The sequence below is a fragment of the Pipra filicauda genome, unplaced genomic scaffold, assembly GCF_003945595.2.
Source record: "Pipra filicauda isolate LSUMZ 115617 unplaced genomic scaffold, ASM394559v2 scaffold296_size2174093_pilon, whole genome shotgun sequence".
In the NCBI taxonomy this organism is placed as follows: Eukaryota; Metazoa; Chordata; class Aves; order Passeriformes; family Pipridae; genus Pipra; species Pipra filicauda.
Window position 1 is genome coordinate 1,973,349 of NW_024104416.1, and position 17,697 is coordinate 1,991,045.

Genomic DNA, 17,697 nt, shown 5'->3' on the forward strand with positions numbered 1-17,697 from the left:
AAATAAAGTATCCCCAGGCAGATGGGAGAGGCTGTAAAACCCAACGCTGTGCTGAGTGAGGCTCCTTATCTTGCAAACCACCTTGCAGATAAACACACACAGGGAAGAATCCTGCTGGTTCAGGGGTACCCACAACTTTCCACTGCCTTTGGTGAGAGGAGCAATGGGTCAGGTCTGTCTTGCACAGAGAGGGGCAGCTGTATTTTTGTGTATTTTAGCTTTTGTGTTGTTATGAAAATAAACCCATGAAGTTTTGTCCATTTTGCCTTTTTGGACCTGAAATGGGCTCATTTCAGCTGTCTCAGTGGCAGGGCAGGCGTTCAAATGAGAAACACCTTCTGCTCTTAAAAAGCAACTCCAACATATTCACTGCCTGAATAACGAGCCGTGCATTCCTCACCAGCCAGGATAATGGGACCTTCAAAAGCAGAGAAGTTTCACATGACCTTAGTACATACGCCTGACTTTGAGTGCCTGAAAGGAGTGACCTCCATCCCATTCATCATCATGGCTTGTTAACACTCAGATCCACTGTTCTGTGGGTTCCCCCCAAAATTAACCCACCCCAGACCTGAATGGCAGGGCCATGGCTGGGCAGGGAGGTCACACTGAGCCACGGTGCCTGAATGGCCACTCCCCAGAGGACAGGCTTTTCTTGTGGGCAGCTCTGCCCCTCCACAGAACCAGCTCAGAGTCACAGACCTTTGCCAATTACGCAGCAGGAGATAACAGGATAATGTTCTCCTTAAACCCACTACGGGACAGTCAACACAGATGCAAAGGAAGGCATACAGCACTTATATTACTTGATATTAATTATAACCTCCATATTTTATTCATGAATTTTACAATTCCAAATATAATGAAACAGTTAGAGTATTTTATTACAAAGCTTATAAAATAATTAAATATTACACTTATAGTTTTTTGCCTTTTTTACACCATAATTCATACTTTGTGACACTACCATTTTCTTTCCTCAGTTGTCACTTAAGGAAGTGAGCAAAGAAATATAAAGGAAAAGCTATGCATTAATAAATTAATTATTTTACATAAAATAATAAAAAGGACACAATTATAAAAACAAAACAAAAACAACCTTGTAGTTTTCCTAGAAAAAAAAGTTATAATTACACAATGTCCAATATCAAGACAGAGCGGTGTAGGTTGAGATATGTTTCCAATCATCATTTCTTAGAGTATCACAGAATACATGTTTTTAATTTAAATTGTTGCAGAGGGAACTGCTAATTTTAAGTGACCACTGTCTGGCATTAGTGCTGAGTTGGCTAATTTTATGCTGAAACCATACTTTAAAAAAAACAGTCAAACTGAACTACATTCATCAAACAAAGTTGTGGGATTGGGTGGAATTAGATAAATAAGTCCCTCATAGGCACTCCCCAGAAAATTACAGTAGGACACAGCTCTGTCTCAGATGGGTTTGGCAAACAGGTTGGGGATTTTTCCAACGCAGAAACCTTTTGAACTGCACCATTTGATCGTGTCACCGAGCACCTCGATACTGAACGGTTACAAATATCATTATGTTTACAATTCTTTTGTTTGCTGGTGGATTCTGAACTAAATACAAGTATTTGGAGAGTGTATAAAAATAGAATTGACTTTTATTTGGTTTGAGTAAAAAATCCACTTATCTTTTTCAAGCGCTTTTTCCGCATAACCTGTGTGAATAAATAACTGTTCAGAGAAGTTCAGCATGAATTAATGGACTGTAATATTCTTATTATTTCCTTTGGGTAATGAATGAATCAAAATTTGCAGAGATTTGAGATTAAAAGGAAGACATTCTTCAGTATCTTGGCATTCAAACAATCTAGCTTCTGAAACAAAACTACTTTAAAATATCAAGTTTAAATTTTAAAATTACATATCTAATGAGCTTAGAAAGTTGAAAACATAACCATTGAGCTCAATAAATCTGAGTTCCTTGAGTTAGTTGAAACATGAAATCCTTATTAATTGTAACACAGCAATATTAAAAGTCCAAATATTCTAACGCTGAGTATTTCTAGGAATACATTTTCAAGTTACTAGTTAACCACCTCTGAGTTTCTACACAAAGCAGAAAATGAATTCTTCAAAATAATAAGAACATTAGCATGATGCAAAACTTGCTTTTCCAGCAGCAAGTCTGATAGAGAAGCACCATAAATCTTTGTAGTGCACTATTTACTTCTGGTGGTCACACGTGTGACACTGTGTTCTCCAGCCAACAGCCATTGGAATGTCTCTCTGTGGCAGCAAACAGCTTCCTCACCCTGGGACAACGGTATCATAAAAAAAATTATGAGAGGAAACGCTTTTGACAGTGTGCTCTGTCCTGCTGCCACGCCGTAGCCTTTCTCCTCCAGCTCCCCATCTCTTTTTTGCTTTGCATTCTGGTAAATTAGCCAGAAAAGGCTTCCTTGCCTTAATTTCTTCCTCGTAACATGTGACAGTGCAAAATGACACTTTTAAAGAAAGAAGAACTTCCCCTCGAGTCTCAGTGTTCAAGTGATCCATAGTACCCTGTGCTTTAGTGAGGTCAGCAAATAAAGAAAAAAAAGAAACATTCCTTTTTCAACACATATCCAACAATTACTGTACCTCAGACATTCCCTTAGAAAAAAAACAAGTCTCTTCCATCAGTGGTTTATGTGGCACCATGTCTTGCCTCAAAGTAGAGATAATTCCAACATAAATTGAAGAAGAGAATCCTGTCACTGAAGGGTTCAGATAACTCGCTGCTATCAGTTCTTCTTCGTGCATGATTTACAACACTGCTTGCCATAAAATTTGTGGTTACAGACACCATGCTGGGGCACCAGATGACACCAAGTGAAGAAATCCACACAAGAAGGATCATCTGAAGGAAAGAAATCCAAGCAATATGGTAAGACTGTGTTTTTAGCAAGTCTGCAAGTCAGGCAATATTTCCAAACATTTGTATGCAATTGTAAATATTAAAAACATGGTGGGTGACTCAATTCAAAGAAGAGGAAACATGAGCGAGTTTTCATCTCAAAAATACTAGTTTCTTTTTTTAATTTCTTAAGAGATCAAATTTACTAATTTATAGAGATAGAGCTAATATCACAGGAGGGTCAGAGGCTGAATTAAAAAATTTAGAGCACACTCTGAAGTTCAGGAAAACAGAAGGAAGTTCCACATTAGAGGATAGAAAAACTTATCTGTGTTTACACCTCTGATTACAAATGTTGTTCTAAAGCCAGGTACTTGCACATATGAGCCTGCTCTACACTTGATGCCAACTGCTTCTTGCCACCACCATCACACGGAGTTTACCTGCACCTCAAAGTAGTGTCAGCTCTGAGTGTGAGTGGGTGTCCACACAAACACATGGAAATGGGAATGCCTGGGCCCTGCTCTGAGCACACGTGGGCACAGAGTGCTCTGCTCCCTGTCTGTGTCCCAGCACTTTCTAGAGGCACTTCTTCCTCTCCATTCTGCTCTGCAGGGAACCTCAGAAATCTCTTCCTCAGACACTTCAGTTATGTGCCATGAATCAGGCTTTTAGGACTATGCCCTGTTGGTGAAATCTTAATTAAGTGCAATGAGAAAAGAGACAGTGTTTAGTTCTGAAAAGCCTTTAATTACAAATACAGGTAAATCATATTTTTCAATTAAGATCTTATTTCTCTTCAATTTCTCTACAGATCATTTATACACACAGCTCTGCTGCTTTAAAAATATTTCGTAGTTGCTCCTCTCTCCAGTTTTGTAGAGGATGCTTTATGTTTCTTTAAATGAGCAGAGTGATGATTCATTTGGATGATTTATAAACAAATTCACTGTGTCTGAGACAGCAATAGGACTCAATGAGCTTCAGCAAAATTTATAGCTAAACTGAAATCTCCTGTGAGCATGGGAAAAGATTTCATTCAGCTCTCAGAACTACTGTTTACATGGTCAATAAAAGGAATTTACAAGGAGACTGAAATAAAATCTAGCCACCACTGTCTGTATTCTCAGATCAGCTAAGCTGAGTCACAGCAGATAAATGCTCCCTCACATGGCACAGACAACTTCTTCATGTTCCCTGGACCAGGAATCATCTCCATCTCTCTATAGGAACTTCTTTGGATTCATCACCACTACTTTTTTTTAATTCCCTTTTATATCATGGCAAAGGTGATTTTTTTTTTTGTATGCCTTTATCACTCTCAAATTTGAATTAATAGGAAAATTATTTCTTTTTTTTTTTTTTTTTAATATGCCATTTTTTCTCAGCTTTTAAAAACTTAAGCCTGTCTGTAAATTCTAATGGTAGGGAAAGAAAACACTGTTCTTGAACAAACACTTGTCCAGGAAGTGGGGAGCTCAGCACTGAACTGCAGCCTTCCCACTCCACAGCACTGCCTTTCCATTCTGCATGGAGTGTCAGGAGGGATGCAGCTGGAGTTCAGCACCAACCTTCCCGTTCCTTCCCCTGCTGTCACCAGACAGAATCTGGGAGGAACCAAAACAGACAAGAGATGAAAAGCACACACCACACAGAGGAAGGAAAGCTGTTCTAAGTAAGACAGAAGAAGCTCTCGTGCCATGAAAGGGTAAATTTTTAAAAAATTACAAATTACTCTTTAAAAAAAAAAGTATGAGGAGGAAGCAACATTAATAAATCTTTATTCCCACTTTGAAGATCAGAGGGCAGTGTTAATATTACAGAGGTATGGCTGAAAACTTTACACTTGGGACCTAATCCAAGGACTGTTGGAAGGAACACAAAGAGTCCCACAAAATTCAGTGGATGGGGATCAGGCTGTCAGTCCCTTATTTCTATTTACCCAAGTATTTATACATTGTTCAGATTTTCATTCATTTAAGCAGTTGGATTTACTAGGAGTCACAGTGACCCTAACTGCATTTAGCAGAGGGGTGGAAATGACCTGGTTTGTCCAGGAAAGTGCAAACTCTCCCTGAAACATTAATTTCTTGCCTGTGATCACTGAGCTGGAGCTGCATGGCTGATAATAGAGACTGATTTGCTTCAATGTGATTCCAGCACAGCTGGTTTCCTCTCTTTCTGCTGGTTTAGACAGAAAGTTAGAGAGCAGTGAGGAGATAATTGATCTCTAGAGCCTGACGACCCAGGTATAATAAAGGGGAAAGGGCTCCTGCAGATGTGAGGAGAGAGAGAAACAGGCCAAGGCCAAAATTAATAACAGACAGTACTTCAAACATGAAATATAGCAGGGGAAAACAGGGGTGAAAGAAAAGTCCTTGCTATGTAACAGAAAAGGGAGTTATACAGGAACTCCAAAGTACAGCAGAACCTTTTAGGAAGGTTAATTTGAAGTGTTAGGAACATTTACTGATAAAAACAGCAGAACTATTTCTTATCCCTTTTAGGACCATTTCATCTCTATATCCTTGTTTGGATTAAGGTCCCCTGATAGATCAGCTTGATACTCTGCATGTCTTGAGCTGATGCAGTAGAATGGTTAGGATCTCCCTGGGTTTCACAGGGTTTCTGTGCACAGGGAATGCCAGGAATTGGGGCAGACACTGGGGGTGGTTGGCTAATGTCAGTTTACAAGATGCAGGGCCAGAGCTTGACCTCTGCTCCCAACTCCATTACCACCTTCCTCTTGCAATCCAGCTTGGGTTTTATAGAGGTTACTTTCAGCTCCCAGTTTTAAAATGGTAACAAGTCAATTAATGTGCAGTATTTTGAAAGCTAATGTTTAAAGTGCTTTAGCATACCTAGATAACCAGTGTTATGTGGGACAAACCTGGACCTCCATGAGTTTTTTTCACATAGTTAGGAAGGAGTCATGAACAGTGACCATCCTGTAACCAAATAAATGGGACAGGGTAATGCACCACTCTGTCTGTGATGGTGCTGAGAGAATTAATTCCTCTTCCATCATTCCCTGCTCCTCACATTGAAGAGGCAGAGAGGGATACAGTAGATATACAACTGGGGAGAGAGCTTAATTTCATGTTCCCTGATGGCACGTCTCAAGGACATTCTAGACAAAACATTTTTGGAGTCCCGGGATCTGGGTGCAATCTGAAGCTTGGTCTGACTTCAAAAGACTAAAAGTAAATGGCAAATTCTTATTGCTTAGCTCCAGAGTTGCTATTATTAATCACAAAGCAGTACCAGCACAGGATGCTTCTGTTATTCAACAAGAGAGTATAAAAGTGCAGCTCAGAACCAAACAGCATAACTATTTCACATACTGTTTTTAAAATCTCCTGTGTCAGTCATACTCTTAAGTTTGCTTTAAGAGGGCTCAATTTGAGAAGAGACATGATGTAGTATCAAACAGTTACTGTCAACCTGGAAGCCTGGGAAAAAATCATTTATGAAGGAACATGCCAAATCAGTGAGTGAAATGGAAAGGTGGGCTTTGCTGCCTATAGAATTCTAAGGAAACAACTCTGCTGCAGCATGTAGAGCCGAGTTTTACCTCTTTTCACGGGGACTGGGCAGAAGTTGGTGTTGCAAGCTCTCAGGACAGCTGGTTTCTGGTGGGGCAGGCACCCAGACGCTGGTCTCCCCTGGCGCAGGCACTGCACACTCCGGGTCTGCACTCCCCCTCCACAGGTCACCGTGCACTGAGGAGAAAAGGAAAAGCTGTCTTTCACAGCAGAGACTCTGGAAGCCCATGAAAGCCAAAGTGGGGAGTTTCAAGGGCTTTGGATGAGACTTTCAAAGCAAGAAAGGTCAGGATCGGATGTGTCGCTGTTCAGTAACCCCCACCAGGACCAACTTTTCAGAGACGTGTGTGTCTTTTGGTTATTTAAGGACTCAGCTGAAAATCTGGTTCCTTACTTAGGCATTGAGACAGAAACTGAACATTTTAGAAAACCTATTCCTGACTGCCTGCCCTGATTTCTTTTGATCTCTGGGCCCAATCCTGCTGCCTTAACAGAGATAAAACTCCCATTGGAACAATAATTTTGGCAGTATCTGGGGAAAACCACTATGCATTTGCAGGAAGAGCTATGAAGTATTTTAACATTAATAAGCCTTTTACTTGTATGTGTTTCATGAAGAGTTGTCTTTAAGATAAATGTGATCATTTTCATCTGATTGCAATTGTCAGGCATACATTGTTTCATGTAAATATTATTAAATGAGTGTGTGTCTCTTTGATATATGACTCATGAAGTAGATAAGTTCCAGAAATACAGAAGCTTGTTTGCAAGAATGTAGAAACAAATACAGACTGATCCCACAATTAATCATAGTATTTAGGGAATTCCAGGCAATCTGTGCAGATGCTCAAATACATTGTGCACAGAGATATGCAGTAGTTCAACCACAGTGCACTTTGAAGATGGAGAAGAAAGTGTTGGAAAATGAGTGTGGAATGTAATGCCTCTCAAGCACGAATAACATTTTTAGGTGACATTCTTCAGTTTCAGGACAAAGAAATGAGCTGCACCAAAGTACATGATGGATGTGGACCAGCTGCATCATGTTTCAGTGGCTGAGTGGTGTGGCCTTCTTTAGGGAATGGCTACGTGCAGGAGACACCTGGGAACTGTTAGTACTGGGGATGGCTCCAATGTACCACTGGACTTTTGATTCCAGCAGAATGTAAGGCTGGAGCTGGCTTTAATCTGGGCAGCCTGGGCTCACCCTGCCGTGGTCACAGTGGCATGGCTGTCAGCATTTTACAGCCATCAGCTCTTTGTGCCACTCCAGCCAGTGTGCCTTCTGTGGGATATGATGGAGTGTGGTGCTCTCCAAACCCAGCACGGACACCTCACCTGCATTCCAGGGCATGCACTGCCCAGGAGGCAGCAGTTGCACTGCAGTTGTGTTGTTCTGCAGAGCTGTGCAGGGAAGAGCACCAGGGGATGTGACTTGAGCTGCTGTACAGAGAAACTTGGTCCTTCTGCAAATTCCTTAGAGCCAAGACATGAAATAGTGCTGAAAGAGCAATAGCCAGGACAGGGAGAGAGGTGAGAGAGCTTTCCATTCCTACCTGCTGCCAGGGTGAGGAATACCAGCCAGACACCATGTTATACAATGTCTGTGATGGACAGGCTCCCTTGTTACAAGGTTCCTCCAGCTTGGTGTTTGGTTTCTTGAGGTTTCTGCATCTCCTCTGAGGGAAGGTGAGCAGTTTCCCGTGGCTGCTTTTCTCACCACATTTGAGTTCTCGCCTTTGCACGCCTGGGCCGCAGGAGGCTGAGCACTGCAGAGGCAAAATACACCTCTTACATCTACAGAAACACGGTCAGATAAAGGGGAATGTGCAAGAGAACCCAAAGTGTGCATTATAAAAGCACTGTAGAACTAAACCCACAAAGACCATGCTCGATAATGTGAAAACTGAAATACGAATCCAAGTCAGTGAAAGTCCTGGATAACAAAGACAGCAGGGTACATCTAACTACATCTGTGTTTCATGGAGGTTTGCCTAGAACACCTGATTTTCAAATGACAGCTCAGCTTTCTGTCCTCCCCATGGCTCGTGTGTGTCCCTGAGTCAGCATTTCCTAGAGCAGAAAGGCAGGCAGTGAGCCATGTAACTGCACCACTTTACCTCACTCCAGGAAGAAATCACCCACTGGAGCCGGTCATTTTTGGGACAGCGTCCCAGCACACAGGTCTGCTGGGATTCGGGTCTGTGGTCTCTGCTGCACATACTTTCAGGCAAGATTTTCACCTTGGGAGAACCAGTACTTTTGCAGTAGACATCCCGTTTCTTAAGACCTCTCCCACAAGTCTTGGAGCACTGTGATGGAAAGAAACACTCATTTGAAGCAGAGGAAATGAAAATTGGCATTATTTGTATTTTACAGCAGAATGTAGAAGTCATGGCTAACATGCTGTGTAGCTGCTATTGTATATAAGCAAACTTGAAATTCTGCTGGTACATAAGTAACAGTAACATCTGTATGTCACTTCTACAATGTTGCTCTAAGTGCTCTCTTAATGTAAGCTGTGAACTCTCACAGCCCCCATATAGAAGAGATATGAGTAATATCTCTTTTCCGTAGATGAGGTAAGTTGGACTTGTGAGCAAAATGCTTTTGTGAGCAAAGTGCTTTCTCCCTGCTCAGCACAGCTGAAAGCTGGTCCTAACCTCCCATGGCAGAATCTCCCATGGCAAGATGCTCTCAGCTATTTGTTATTTTGTCCTCACCTTGGCCTAGAGGGATGAGATAGAGGCAGAGAAAACCACCCAGGGAATTGATACATAACTCCTTCACCGAGCGGATCTCACCGCAAGACAGAATCTGATACAGACAGTGGTTAAGGAGTTACACCAAAGATGTTTTAATTGCCAACTGCAGCTTAGGACAAGTCACTGGTGAATAAATAAGCATTGCTGAACCGTAGCTCAGTGGAACAGGCATTCTGCAGCTTTCACTGCCTTAGCATACAACAAAATGCCTGAACGAGCCATTTCTGATGAAATGAAGGAATAAACACTGTCAGCTTCCTACTTTCTTGCACCCTCTTCTAATTGTTCTTCTTTCTACTAATTATTATGGGGCATGTTCCAAGGCAGAATCACTACTTGTGTCAAATTACAAGTGCTTTTAAAAGATTTCATGAAAGCACAGTTGTGTTGAGGATGTAACAGAAATACCTGCATGTTGAAAATCTGTGGTTTTAATCCTTCGCCAAACAAACAAAAAAGTTCTTTTCATTTAAAATGACTCTGATTTGTGTAGAGAGGCTGGGTTTAGATTAGATATTAGGAAGAAATCCTTTCCTGTGAGGGTGGGGAGGCCCTGGCACAGGTTGCCCAGAGAAGCTGTGGCTGCCCCATCCCTGGAAGTGTCCAAGGCCAGGTTGGACGGGGCTTGGAGCAACCTGGGCTAGTGGAAGGTGTCCCTGCCCATGGCAGGGGGTGGAATGAGATGAGCTTTAAGGTCCCTTCCAGCCCAAACATTTTGTGATTCTATGATTTTGCACTTTTTCCTCTTAACTCCTTTGAACTTGTGATCTAACAGTTTTCAGCTGAATCTCAAAATCTTTACTAACTTGTTCAATAGGCCTGTTAAACTACATTTCAGCAGGACTTGTAAACTTAAAATCTCTACACCTCTTAAAGAAGAGGAAAATGGATTTTTCTTAATTGTCATTTTTTTATTTTAGAGGAGTAAAGTCTGAATGTGGGAATGTGTTTGAAGATCTGGTTTTTACAATCTCCTGCCGCACTCAGGTTTCCTTCAGATACACTGTAAGAAGCTCCTTTTGGATTGTTAAAACTCTGTTTCAATGGACTACTGAGTGGTTACTGACTGTCACATTCCAGGGCACTGCCCTGGAGGGGCAGTCTGTGCCTCTCAGCTGGGAATGCTGAGGTCAAGGTGTTCTTGAACACCTAAAGAGTAACAGTGCCAAGAACAGAACACATAAGTAATACATTTTTCAATAAATTTAAATCCATCTCGAATCCTTTTGATATAAGTGTACTGCCAGCTCTCCTTTAAATCCCAGATTTCTCATTACTTTGCTTATCCTTACAGTAACCATTCACAATAACACCAACAGCAGTGAAAGATGGAGCAGAGCTGAGGTTTTTGTGAGCATCTGTGTGTTTTTTAGCTCAGGTGGTTCAATGTCAGGGACCTCTCAGGGTGTGTACACCCCTTTCAGCAGGGTGTGTACACACAGAATCTGCCCACAGGCCTCATGCCCCTCATGGCAGTATCTGCAGCAGCACTGCTGGCAGTAGAGTAGCTGCTCTAACAGTGGCAAAAGTACAGAAGTCATTAGTGAATGTGTAAATCACAAATTTATCAACCCACAATCCATATACATGTGTGTAACTCTAAGCCCAAATACTTCTTCATTCCTTGACTGCCTGTCACCTCTGAGAGAACTTAATATTGCTTGGGAAGTAATCTCAGAGGGGGTTAATGGCTTGAAGAATTCATAGAGCCGTAAGTTATGAAATCAGAAAGAATTATCTATCCATTTATGTGCACCACCTAAAAGAACACCACCTGTCTGCTCCTGGCAAGCCCTCCTGTCTGAGCACTGCTGAAGGCTGGTTACAAAGCATATATAGTTTACATGTTTATACACACATGGTTTACATATTCTCTTCATGAATGAAGCCACTTGCAAAACACTGAACTCCACAGAGTTTGCACTATTTTTCTTTTTGAGGAGAGTTTTTTGCAATGTTTTCATTATGCCAGCAGACTAAGATTTCTCCAAATTACCTGAGACCACGGGCCAGGGCTCCATTCTGGTGGGCAGTCCTGACTATTGCACATCTGCACCTGTGGGGGGGTGCTGACAGGACACAGGGAATGGGCCACGACCTCCTCTCTTTGGAAAGCCCTTTTCTGGACACACTGAATGAGGCGACTTTGCTGCCCTCCTCCACAAGACTTGCTGCATGTGCTCCACTCACCTGCTGACCAGCTTAGAGGAGGAAAGGCATGTTAGAAACACGGGAGTGCAATTAGCTTTATAAAATCAATACACATGAGCCACCTATCACATGTGAATTATTTAGGGACCCTGCTCAGCCGATCTCCTGATGGACTGATATCTGCTCAAGCAATCAGAGAGCTGTAGTTACATTATCTACCTTCAAAGCATGGAACATTTTGCTAGGGATAAAATATAAGTCACACAACTAGAAAAACAAGTACTGCTTATTTACAGTTCTCATCTACTAGAACCAGCTTGCCTATCAATCTGACTTGGAATCTGGAATTCCACGGGGACTGAGAGAGACGCTGCCGTTGAGGCTGGTGGAGTATTTAGAAAATATAAGGGTCTGGTTAACAAATCACCATTCCTTTTTAACCCTGTCTATGCTGTTTATTAAAACATCTCTCTCACACAGGAAAAGAAAAATGTTTTCTAAATAGATTATTTAGAAATGGATGATCCCTTTTGTCACTGTAGCTGCTGAAGAGACACAGACTAACAGAAGCCAAAGGAAGAAGACAAATAGATGGAGAGACTTCTGTAAAGAGATAAGGTTTGATTATTAGAAAGTTGTGCCCTTTGTTGATGACTTTTCCTTTTTACATCTCTCTCAGAAGACAGGATGAGGGAGGAAGATTCACCTAAGCTGATGTAAGGAAAAGTTGGCATGGAAAGGAAAAAAAGGCCAGTTTAGCTGAGATGTACCTACCAGGTTTGTGCTTAGATACACTCACCCAGGGAGACAAACGTGAAGGTATTTCTGTCAAACCCTACTGGTCTATATTCACCATAAAGAACTTGCTTGCTAAAAGCAGCAGTCCTGTCACCAGTGTCATGAGGATTTGAAAAGGCTCTGAAAGGCTGAGAGAGTTGGGGTTCTTCAGCCTGGAAAAGAGAAGGCTCAGGGGTGACCTAATTGTGCCCTCACAGTGCCTGAAGGGAGCCTGCAGGAAAGATGGAGAAGGACTTTTCACAAGGACAAGCACAAGGACAAAGGAGAATGGCTTTGAGCTGAAGGAGGGAAGGTTTAGATTAGATATTAGGAATAATTCTTCCCTGTGAGTGGGGAGGCCCTGGCACAGGTTGCCCAGAGAAGCTGTGGCTGCCCCATCCCTGCAAGTGTCCAAGGCCAGGTTGGACAGGGCTTGGAGCAACCTGGGCTGGTGGAAGGTGTCCCTGCCCGTGGCAGGGGGTGGAATGAGATGAGTTTTGGGGTCCCTTCCAACCCAAACCGTTCTGGGATTCTATGATTCTATGACTCTATGGTTTAAAAGTCCTCAGACTAATAAATCTGGCAGACAGACAATGCAGAATCTAAATAAAACAGAGGAAATTTAACCAGCACAAGCTGTTGGGCAAATCTGTGCTCGAGGCACAGACATGCTGCAGCTACACGTCATGTCCCTGAAGTGACACAAAGTCTGAGGAGTTACTGCCAGTTGTTTGGGGTAAGTTCAGTTTTGGAATGCCAAGAACTGCTCAGTACTTCTATTCTTGAAGCCCTGAGTGGGTCCCCAGCCATTGTGGAACACTTTGGAAACATTCAACCAAGTGTCTTTGTCCTCGAAGGCTTCCAATGTAAGACCATAAATAACAGCTAGATAGGAAAACAGAAGTGAAGAAACAGAGGAAATTCTGAATGACTAAACCATTACTCATTGAGAACTCTTATTCAAAGACCCAGCACTGAAATTAAACTGAGGATTTTAGAAAAGTTTTACAAATTTTTAATTATTTATTTCACAGAAAGGTTCTTGTCTCAAATCTGACCATTTGGCCTATCCTGCTTCCACAGTTTCTCACAGCATCAGTCCTGTGACCATTGGAATAGCTGCTTACATACAGTTTTAATGATAAGAAAGCTTTTTATTTCCTGTGTGAAAGATGCACAGCTTCCCACTTGCCTGTCTGTTCACATCTGCCTGAAAACAAAGCTAATTTTAATTTGTAGAAAATGCCTAAAAAGCCTAGTTTTGCAAAATCCCTCTGGGAATAGAAGAAATCCCAGCTCTCAGAGTCTAACAACTCCTGTAACTGCCAAAAGTAGGGGAAATATAAAAGGCACTAATTTAAGGACAAAGAAATATTAATGTGAAAAGTCAGTAGTTATGTAATTCCAGAAACACATCAGAAGTTTCCTTTTTGTCTGATTTATAAATATTTGGACCATTTCACTACAAACTTCTGGGAAAAGAGTTTTAATCCATTTTACAACTTTTAATTAGTTTGCCTTGATGTTTCTGACAACGGTGACTGGTAGACCAACCAAAAGTGTTCACTTTAAGAGTTTATTCACCATCACTGCTCAGAAAGTTCCCTTCTTCACAGAGGAGCGGGCAATAAACCTACTTTAATGTCCTCTAGTAAACTGCCATTTTCCAAGATTATCTGGGCTGTGATCCAAGAGTATCTTTCATTAGCTCAAATAACTAAATAATTATGACCAGGTTTGGCAGCTCTGAAACCCAACAACAACAGTGTGCAGCGCTGGTGCCTCTCTGTGTTCTTACTGTTGGGACAGTAGTTTGGTCCCACTCAGACTTATTTAATAAGCCTTTGTTCTTATGCAACAATTATTCCTCACTGACCCTTACAAGTCTGGAGCCTCTTTTATGTCCCAAAACTGACCCACTTGTATCTCATCTGCTAGTCACCTCCTTCCCTCGCCTGTTCTGTCTGCTGTACTTGGGTTTGTGTTATTTGCTGGCTATTAAGCATTCCTCCATGTGATTTATTAATTAATCCTACTTTTTTTTTTTTCTGTTGGCAGTCTCAGGTTTATGGGAAATATTACATGCTATGACTTTCTGGGCAGATTCCTCAGCAGAGAGATTCTGGCATAGTTTCACTCAGCCGAATGGCAATGTGTTAATTTAAGGCATGATCCTACATGTAGATCCTCCATGCATTAATATATCCTAAGGATTTTATGAATAATTAATTAGTGAGTTGAACTGTTTTTCCCTAGAGGTGCTTGGGGCTTTTACATCTTTTCTTTTTGTACTCTTTTTAGGGTTCAAGTCATTAAATGTATTTTAAATAGTAAATTATACAATAGTTGCAATTTCATCGTGAAAACACTGCACTGTGTGTCAAAATGGATATTCAGCAGTTTCACTGATAGGTATATCAGTGGATGTTCAAAGTACATCAGGACCTCAGGTTAATAGAAATGGAAATTCTGTGTGTGGTCAGTAGAAGTTAATGTGATTTGGGTGGAGCTTTATATAGCATAATGATGCCACATCAAAATGAAGGTAGGCATAAAGAGCTTAAAAACACTCCTGAGGACATCACAGACAATACATTTCTGTGGGCACGATACTGAGTTCATTGGATAAAAATAGTTCTGGCAGAAGATAAGTTGCATATGAAAAGACTGGGTTTGGCTACAAAGATTACTTAAAATTGGTATTGAGAAAATCATGTGGCTAAACGCAATGTAAAGAAACTGCTGAAGCAGGAACACGGGGCTCTCATGTCACATGTTACCATTATTTAAACCTTATCTCTGTTGTTTTGTGGTCAGAGTGTATAATTTGCCATTTGGGTTTTGTGTACTCTGCTGTAATCATTAAATTCTGCAGGAAATTCCAAACTATTACTGGACTATTTTTTAGTATGTTCAACATATTGCAAACTATGGATTTTTAAATAAAAACAAAGTCACTGCAGAACATATGCATCTTTTTGCTTTGCCCCATCATCCTCTTCTGGACTGGGGGAGAAGAGGAATGCTTTCTATTAAACTTCATTAAATGTGTTATTTTATGAAGTATGGGCTTAGCCAACTGCTTTTACTGCCCCGTTGCTTTCATCACTGGAGAGTAAAACCAGCAGATGACACCAGGTCTAGACCCTTCCTCCATTTCTTCTGCTTCGGTGCATCTTCAAATTTATTTATTTCCCACTGACTGAAACACTCTCAATTTTTTCAACATATCACTTTAGAAAATCTCCTGCTCTGGAGTCCAAATGTCTTGTCCAACATAGTACAGTTTTTGTGATCTTCAGTATAAAATTAAAATAATGCAAAGGTTGCAAAGTCAGGAATCCAAAGGTGAATAAAAAGCAGAAGAAAGATGGCCATTTATATCCCAATCTACCTATTTATACTCTAAGCCAAATAATACTGTGGTTAATTATATAAGCACACAACATTTTTTTTTTTTTTTTCAAAAGGACCCCTACTACAGCTACTATAAATCAGTGCAACTCCCTTGGTTTTTAAATTGATTTAGACCAGCTGGATTCTAAGAGCTTATCTATATGTCAATGTCTTCCTTTGCATCTCACCTTTCTTTTAGAAAATAGGGTTGTTCACATAGGCAATGCCTTCATATTTATTTCTGTGGGCACCAGGAGCATTGCTGACAATTTGTTTGGTTTAGATAGTCCTCTTCTTGGTATCACAATACTCCATGGGGCATTTTGCCCAAAAATCACTAATTACACTTCACAAGACTCTTTTAACCTAATCTAACATGTGGAATGTGAGTCGTGGGGGCCACGCTTGCACACAGGGAGTAGCACTTTACTCAGGAAATGGGCTTAGTGATTCAAGATGAGTAAAGGTGGCAGAGGAGGCCTGTGAGCGAGCTGGATTTGCTCTGTGTCACAGGGCTCACCCCAGCACGGTGACAGAGCTCAGCAGGCCCTGCTCAGACATCAGACACACCGACACTGTTATCCTTGGGCAGCAGCCACACCACTCACGTCTTTAAACAATCCCTGGTTCACGTTACAGAACACAAAGGGGGTCATCTCGCAGGGAAACAATTCCCTGTGCCTGGCACACTTGGGCACAAGGCACAGCCAGCAGGTACAAAAACACAGAGAACTTACTATGCTGGGCATGGATTGGTGTTGCATAGTTTTGTTTCAGTCAAGGGCTTCATCCTTGGGCCACAAAGGGAGGTGTTGACTCGTACACGATGATCTTCCAAACAAATTGCTTTTGCTGTAATGTGTCCTGGGGAAGCATTCGAAAAAAAATTGCACTACAATAAACATTTATTCAAAATGTAAGAGAAAAAGTAGTAGGCAACAATTTTAATTAAACAAGCCCAAGCTCATCCTTGGTACAATTCCACTGACTTCAACTAACTAAAACAGGTTTTTATCCAGCAACATGTTTTTAACATTGATTTCCTTCTTTGTACTATTGCAGTCAGATGAAAATTTGAGTTATAAGCAGCATATTTGCAGAATCTTCCCTCTGCAAAAGTTAGTGATTCTTCAGATCTTAATTCTCTGCAGACACTAGCAGGGCTTGTTTAGAGCCCTCCTCATGCACTTACAAACTGCAAATAGACATTCTGCACACTTTTTACAGTATATGTTTACAGACTCCAGAATTCTGCAGGTTCCTGTACCTACACTCAATCTAGTGTCAGCATCAGGACAGGTTACAGAGAAGACTGCAAATGCCTTAAGAGATGAAGTGATTTTCTAGATTTATCTTTTAACTGAGATCTATCATTCACCTCACACATGGTTCATTTGGCACAGTGAGTCAAATTTGGAAGCCCAATTGTTTCCATCATTTTTATGTTCATGCTGCAACCTTTTAAAGGGAAGGAAGAAAATACAGCTGTCATATTTTAGGGCTGCAGTGCTCCTGGTGGCTCTTTCTTCCATGAACTGTTTACTGAGATGCTGTGAAGTCTGACAACACTCTGGCAAGATATTCCTGAGTTTCACCTGGATGGACTATTTTGCCAATACAGGAGCACAACATGGCATTTCCTTCATTACCCAGTCCTGTTCTCTGGTATTAAAGACTTCCCACATGCCAGTTTTCTGCTTTCATTACATTACACTCCAGAATTATTCACTGACAGAACATCCAGGATTCAGAAAAAACAAACAGATGGTCTGTGCAAAGCAAGAGGAACATGGCAATAGGAACTCCTTAGCTTATATGGAATTTCAGACTTTGACCTGGCAGCATTAAAATATTGGTAATTAAACAGTGAGAAGATTTGGTGCAACTTTCAGTGAAGGTCTTGATAATATCTTAGTCTTTTGTTGCTCTCCACAGATAGAATAGATTTTCCTCATTTTACCTAATTTACCTCGATTCAGGATCTTTCAATGTTCCCCAACTGCAACTTCAAAGCACATATTTAATTCCCACATTACTTCAACATCAAGATTATCATATGGATATGGATTGACCTAAACAAAAAAGACTGAGTCATAGTGACATGAATTGAGCCTGGCATGGATTTTTTTTTTTCCTTTACTATAAAGGAAGTACAAAGGTACTTCATCTGTGTTCTAAATTGTCAGGTAAAAAAATG

General features: G+C 41.1%; 1 protein-coding gene across 2 annotated transcripts in view; it reads right to left on the reverse strand.

Annotated features, from left to right (window-relative positions):
- Positions 1-816: 816 nt before the first annotated feature.
- ADAMTS18 (ADAM metallopeptidase with thrombospondin type 1 motif 18) overlaps positions 817-17,697 on the reverse strand; it is a 79,235-nt gene continuing 62,354 nt past the window's right edge. For both annotated transcript variants that reach the window (XM_027744745.2, XM_027744748.2), the window contains exons 18-23: positions 16,238-16,364; positions 11,173-11,377; positions 8,532-8,723; positions 7,968-8,180; positions 6,441-6,588; positions 817-2,869 (exon numbers count right to left, since the gene is read on the reverse strand). In XM_027744745.2, coding sequence (XP_027600546.1) covers positions 2,754-2,869; positions 6,441-6,588; positions 7,968-8,180; positions 8,532-8,723; positions 11,173-11,377; positions 16,238-16,364 — 1,001 coding nt within the window. In that variant the 3' untranslated portion in view covers positions 817-2,753. The remainder of the gene's footprint in view (positions 2,870-6,440; positions 6,589-7,967; positions 8,181-8,531; positions 8,724-11,172; positions 11,378-16,237; positions 16,365-17,697) is intronic.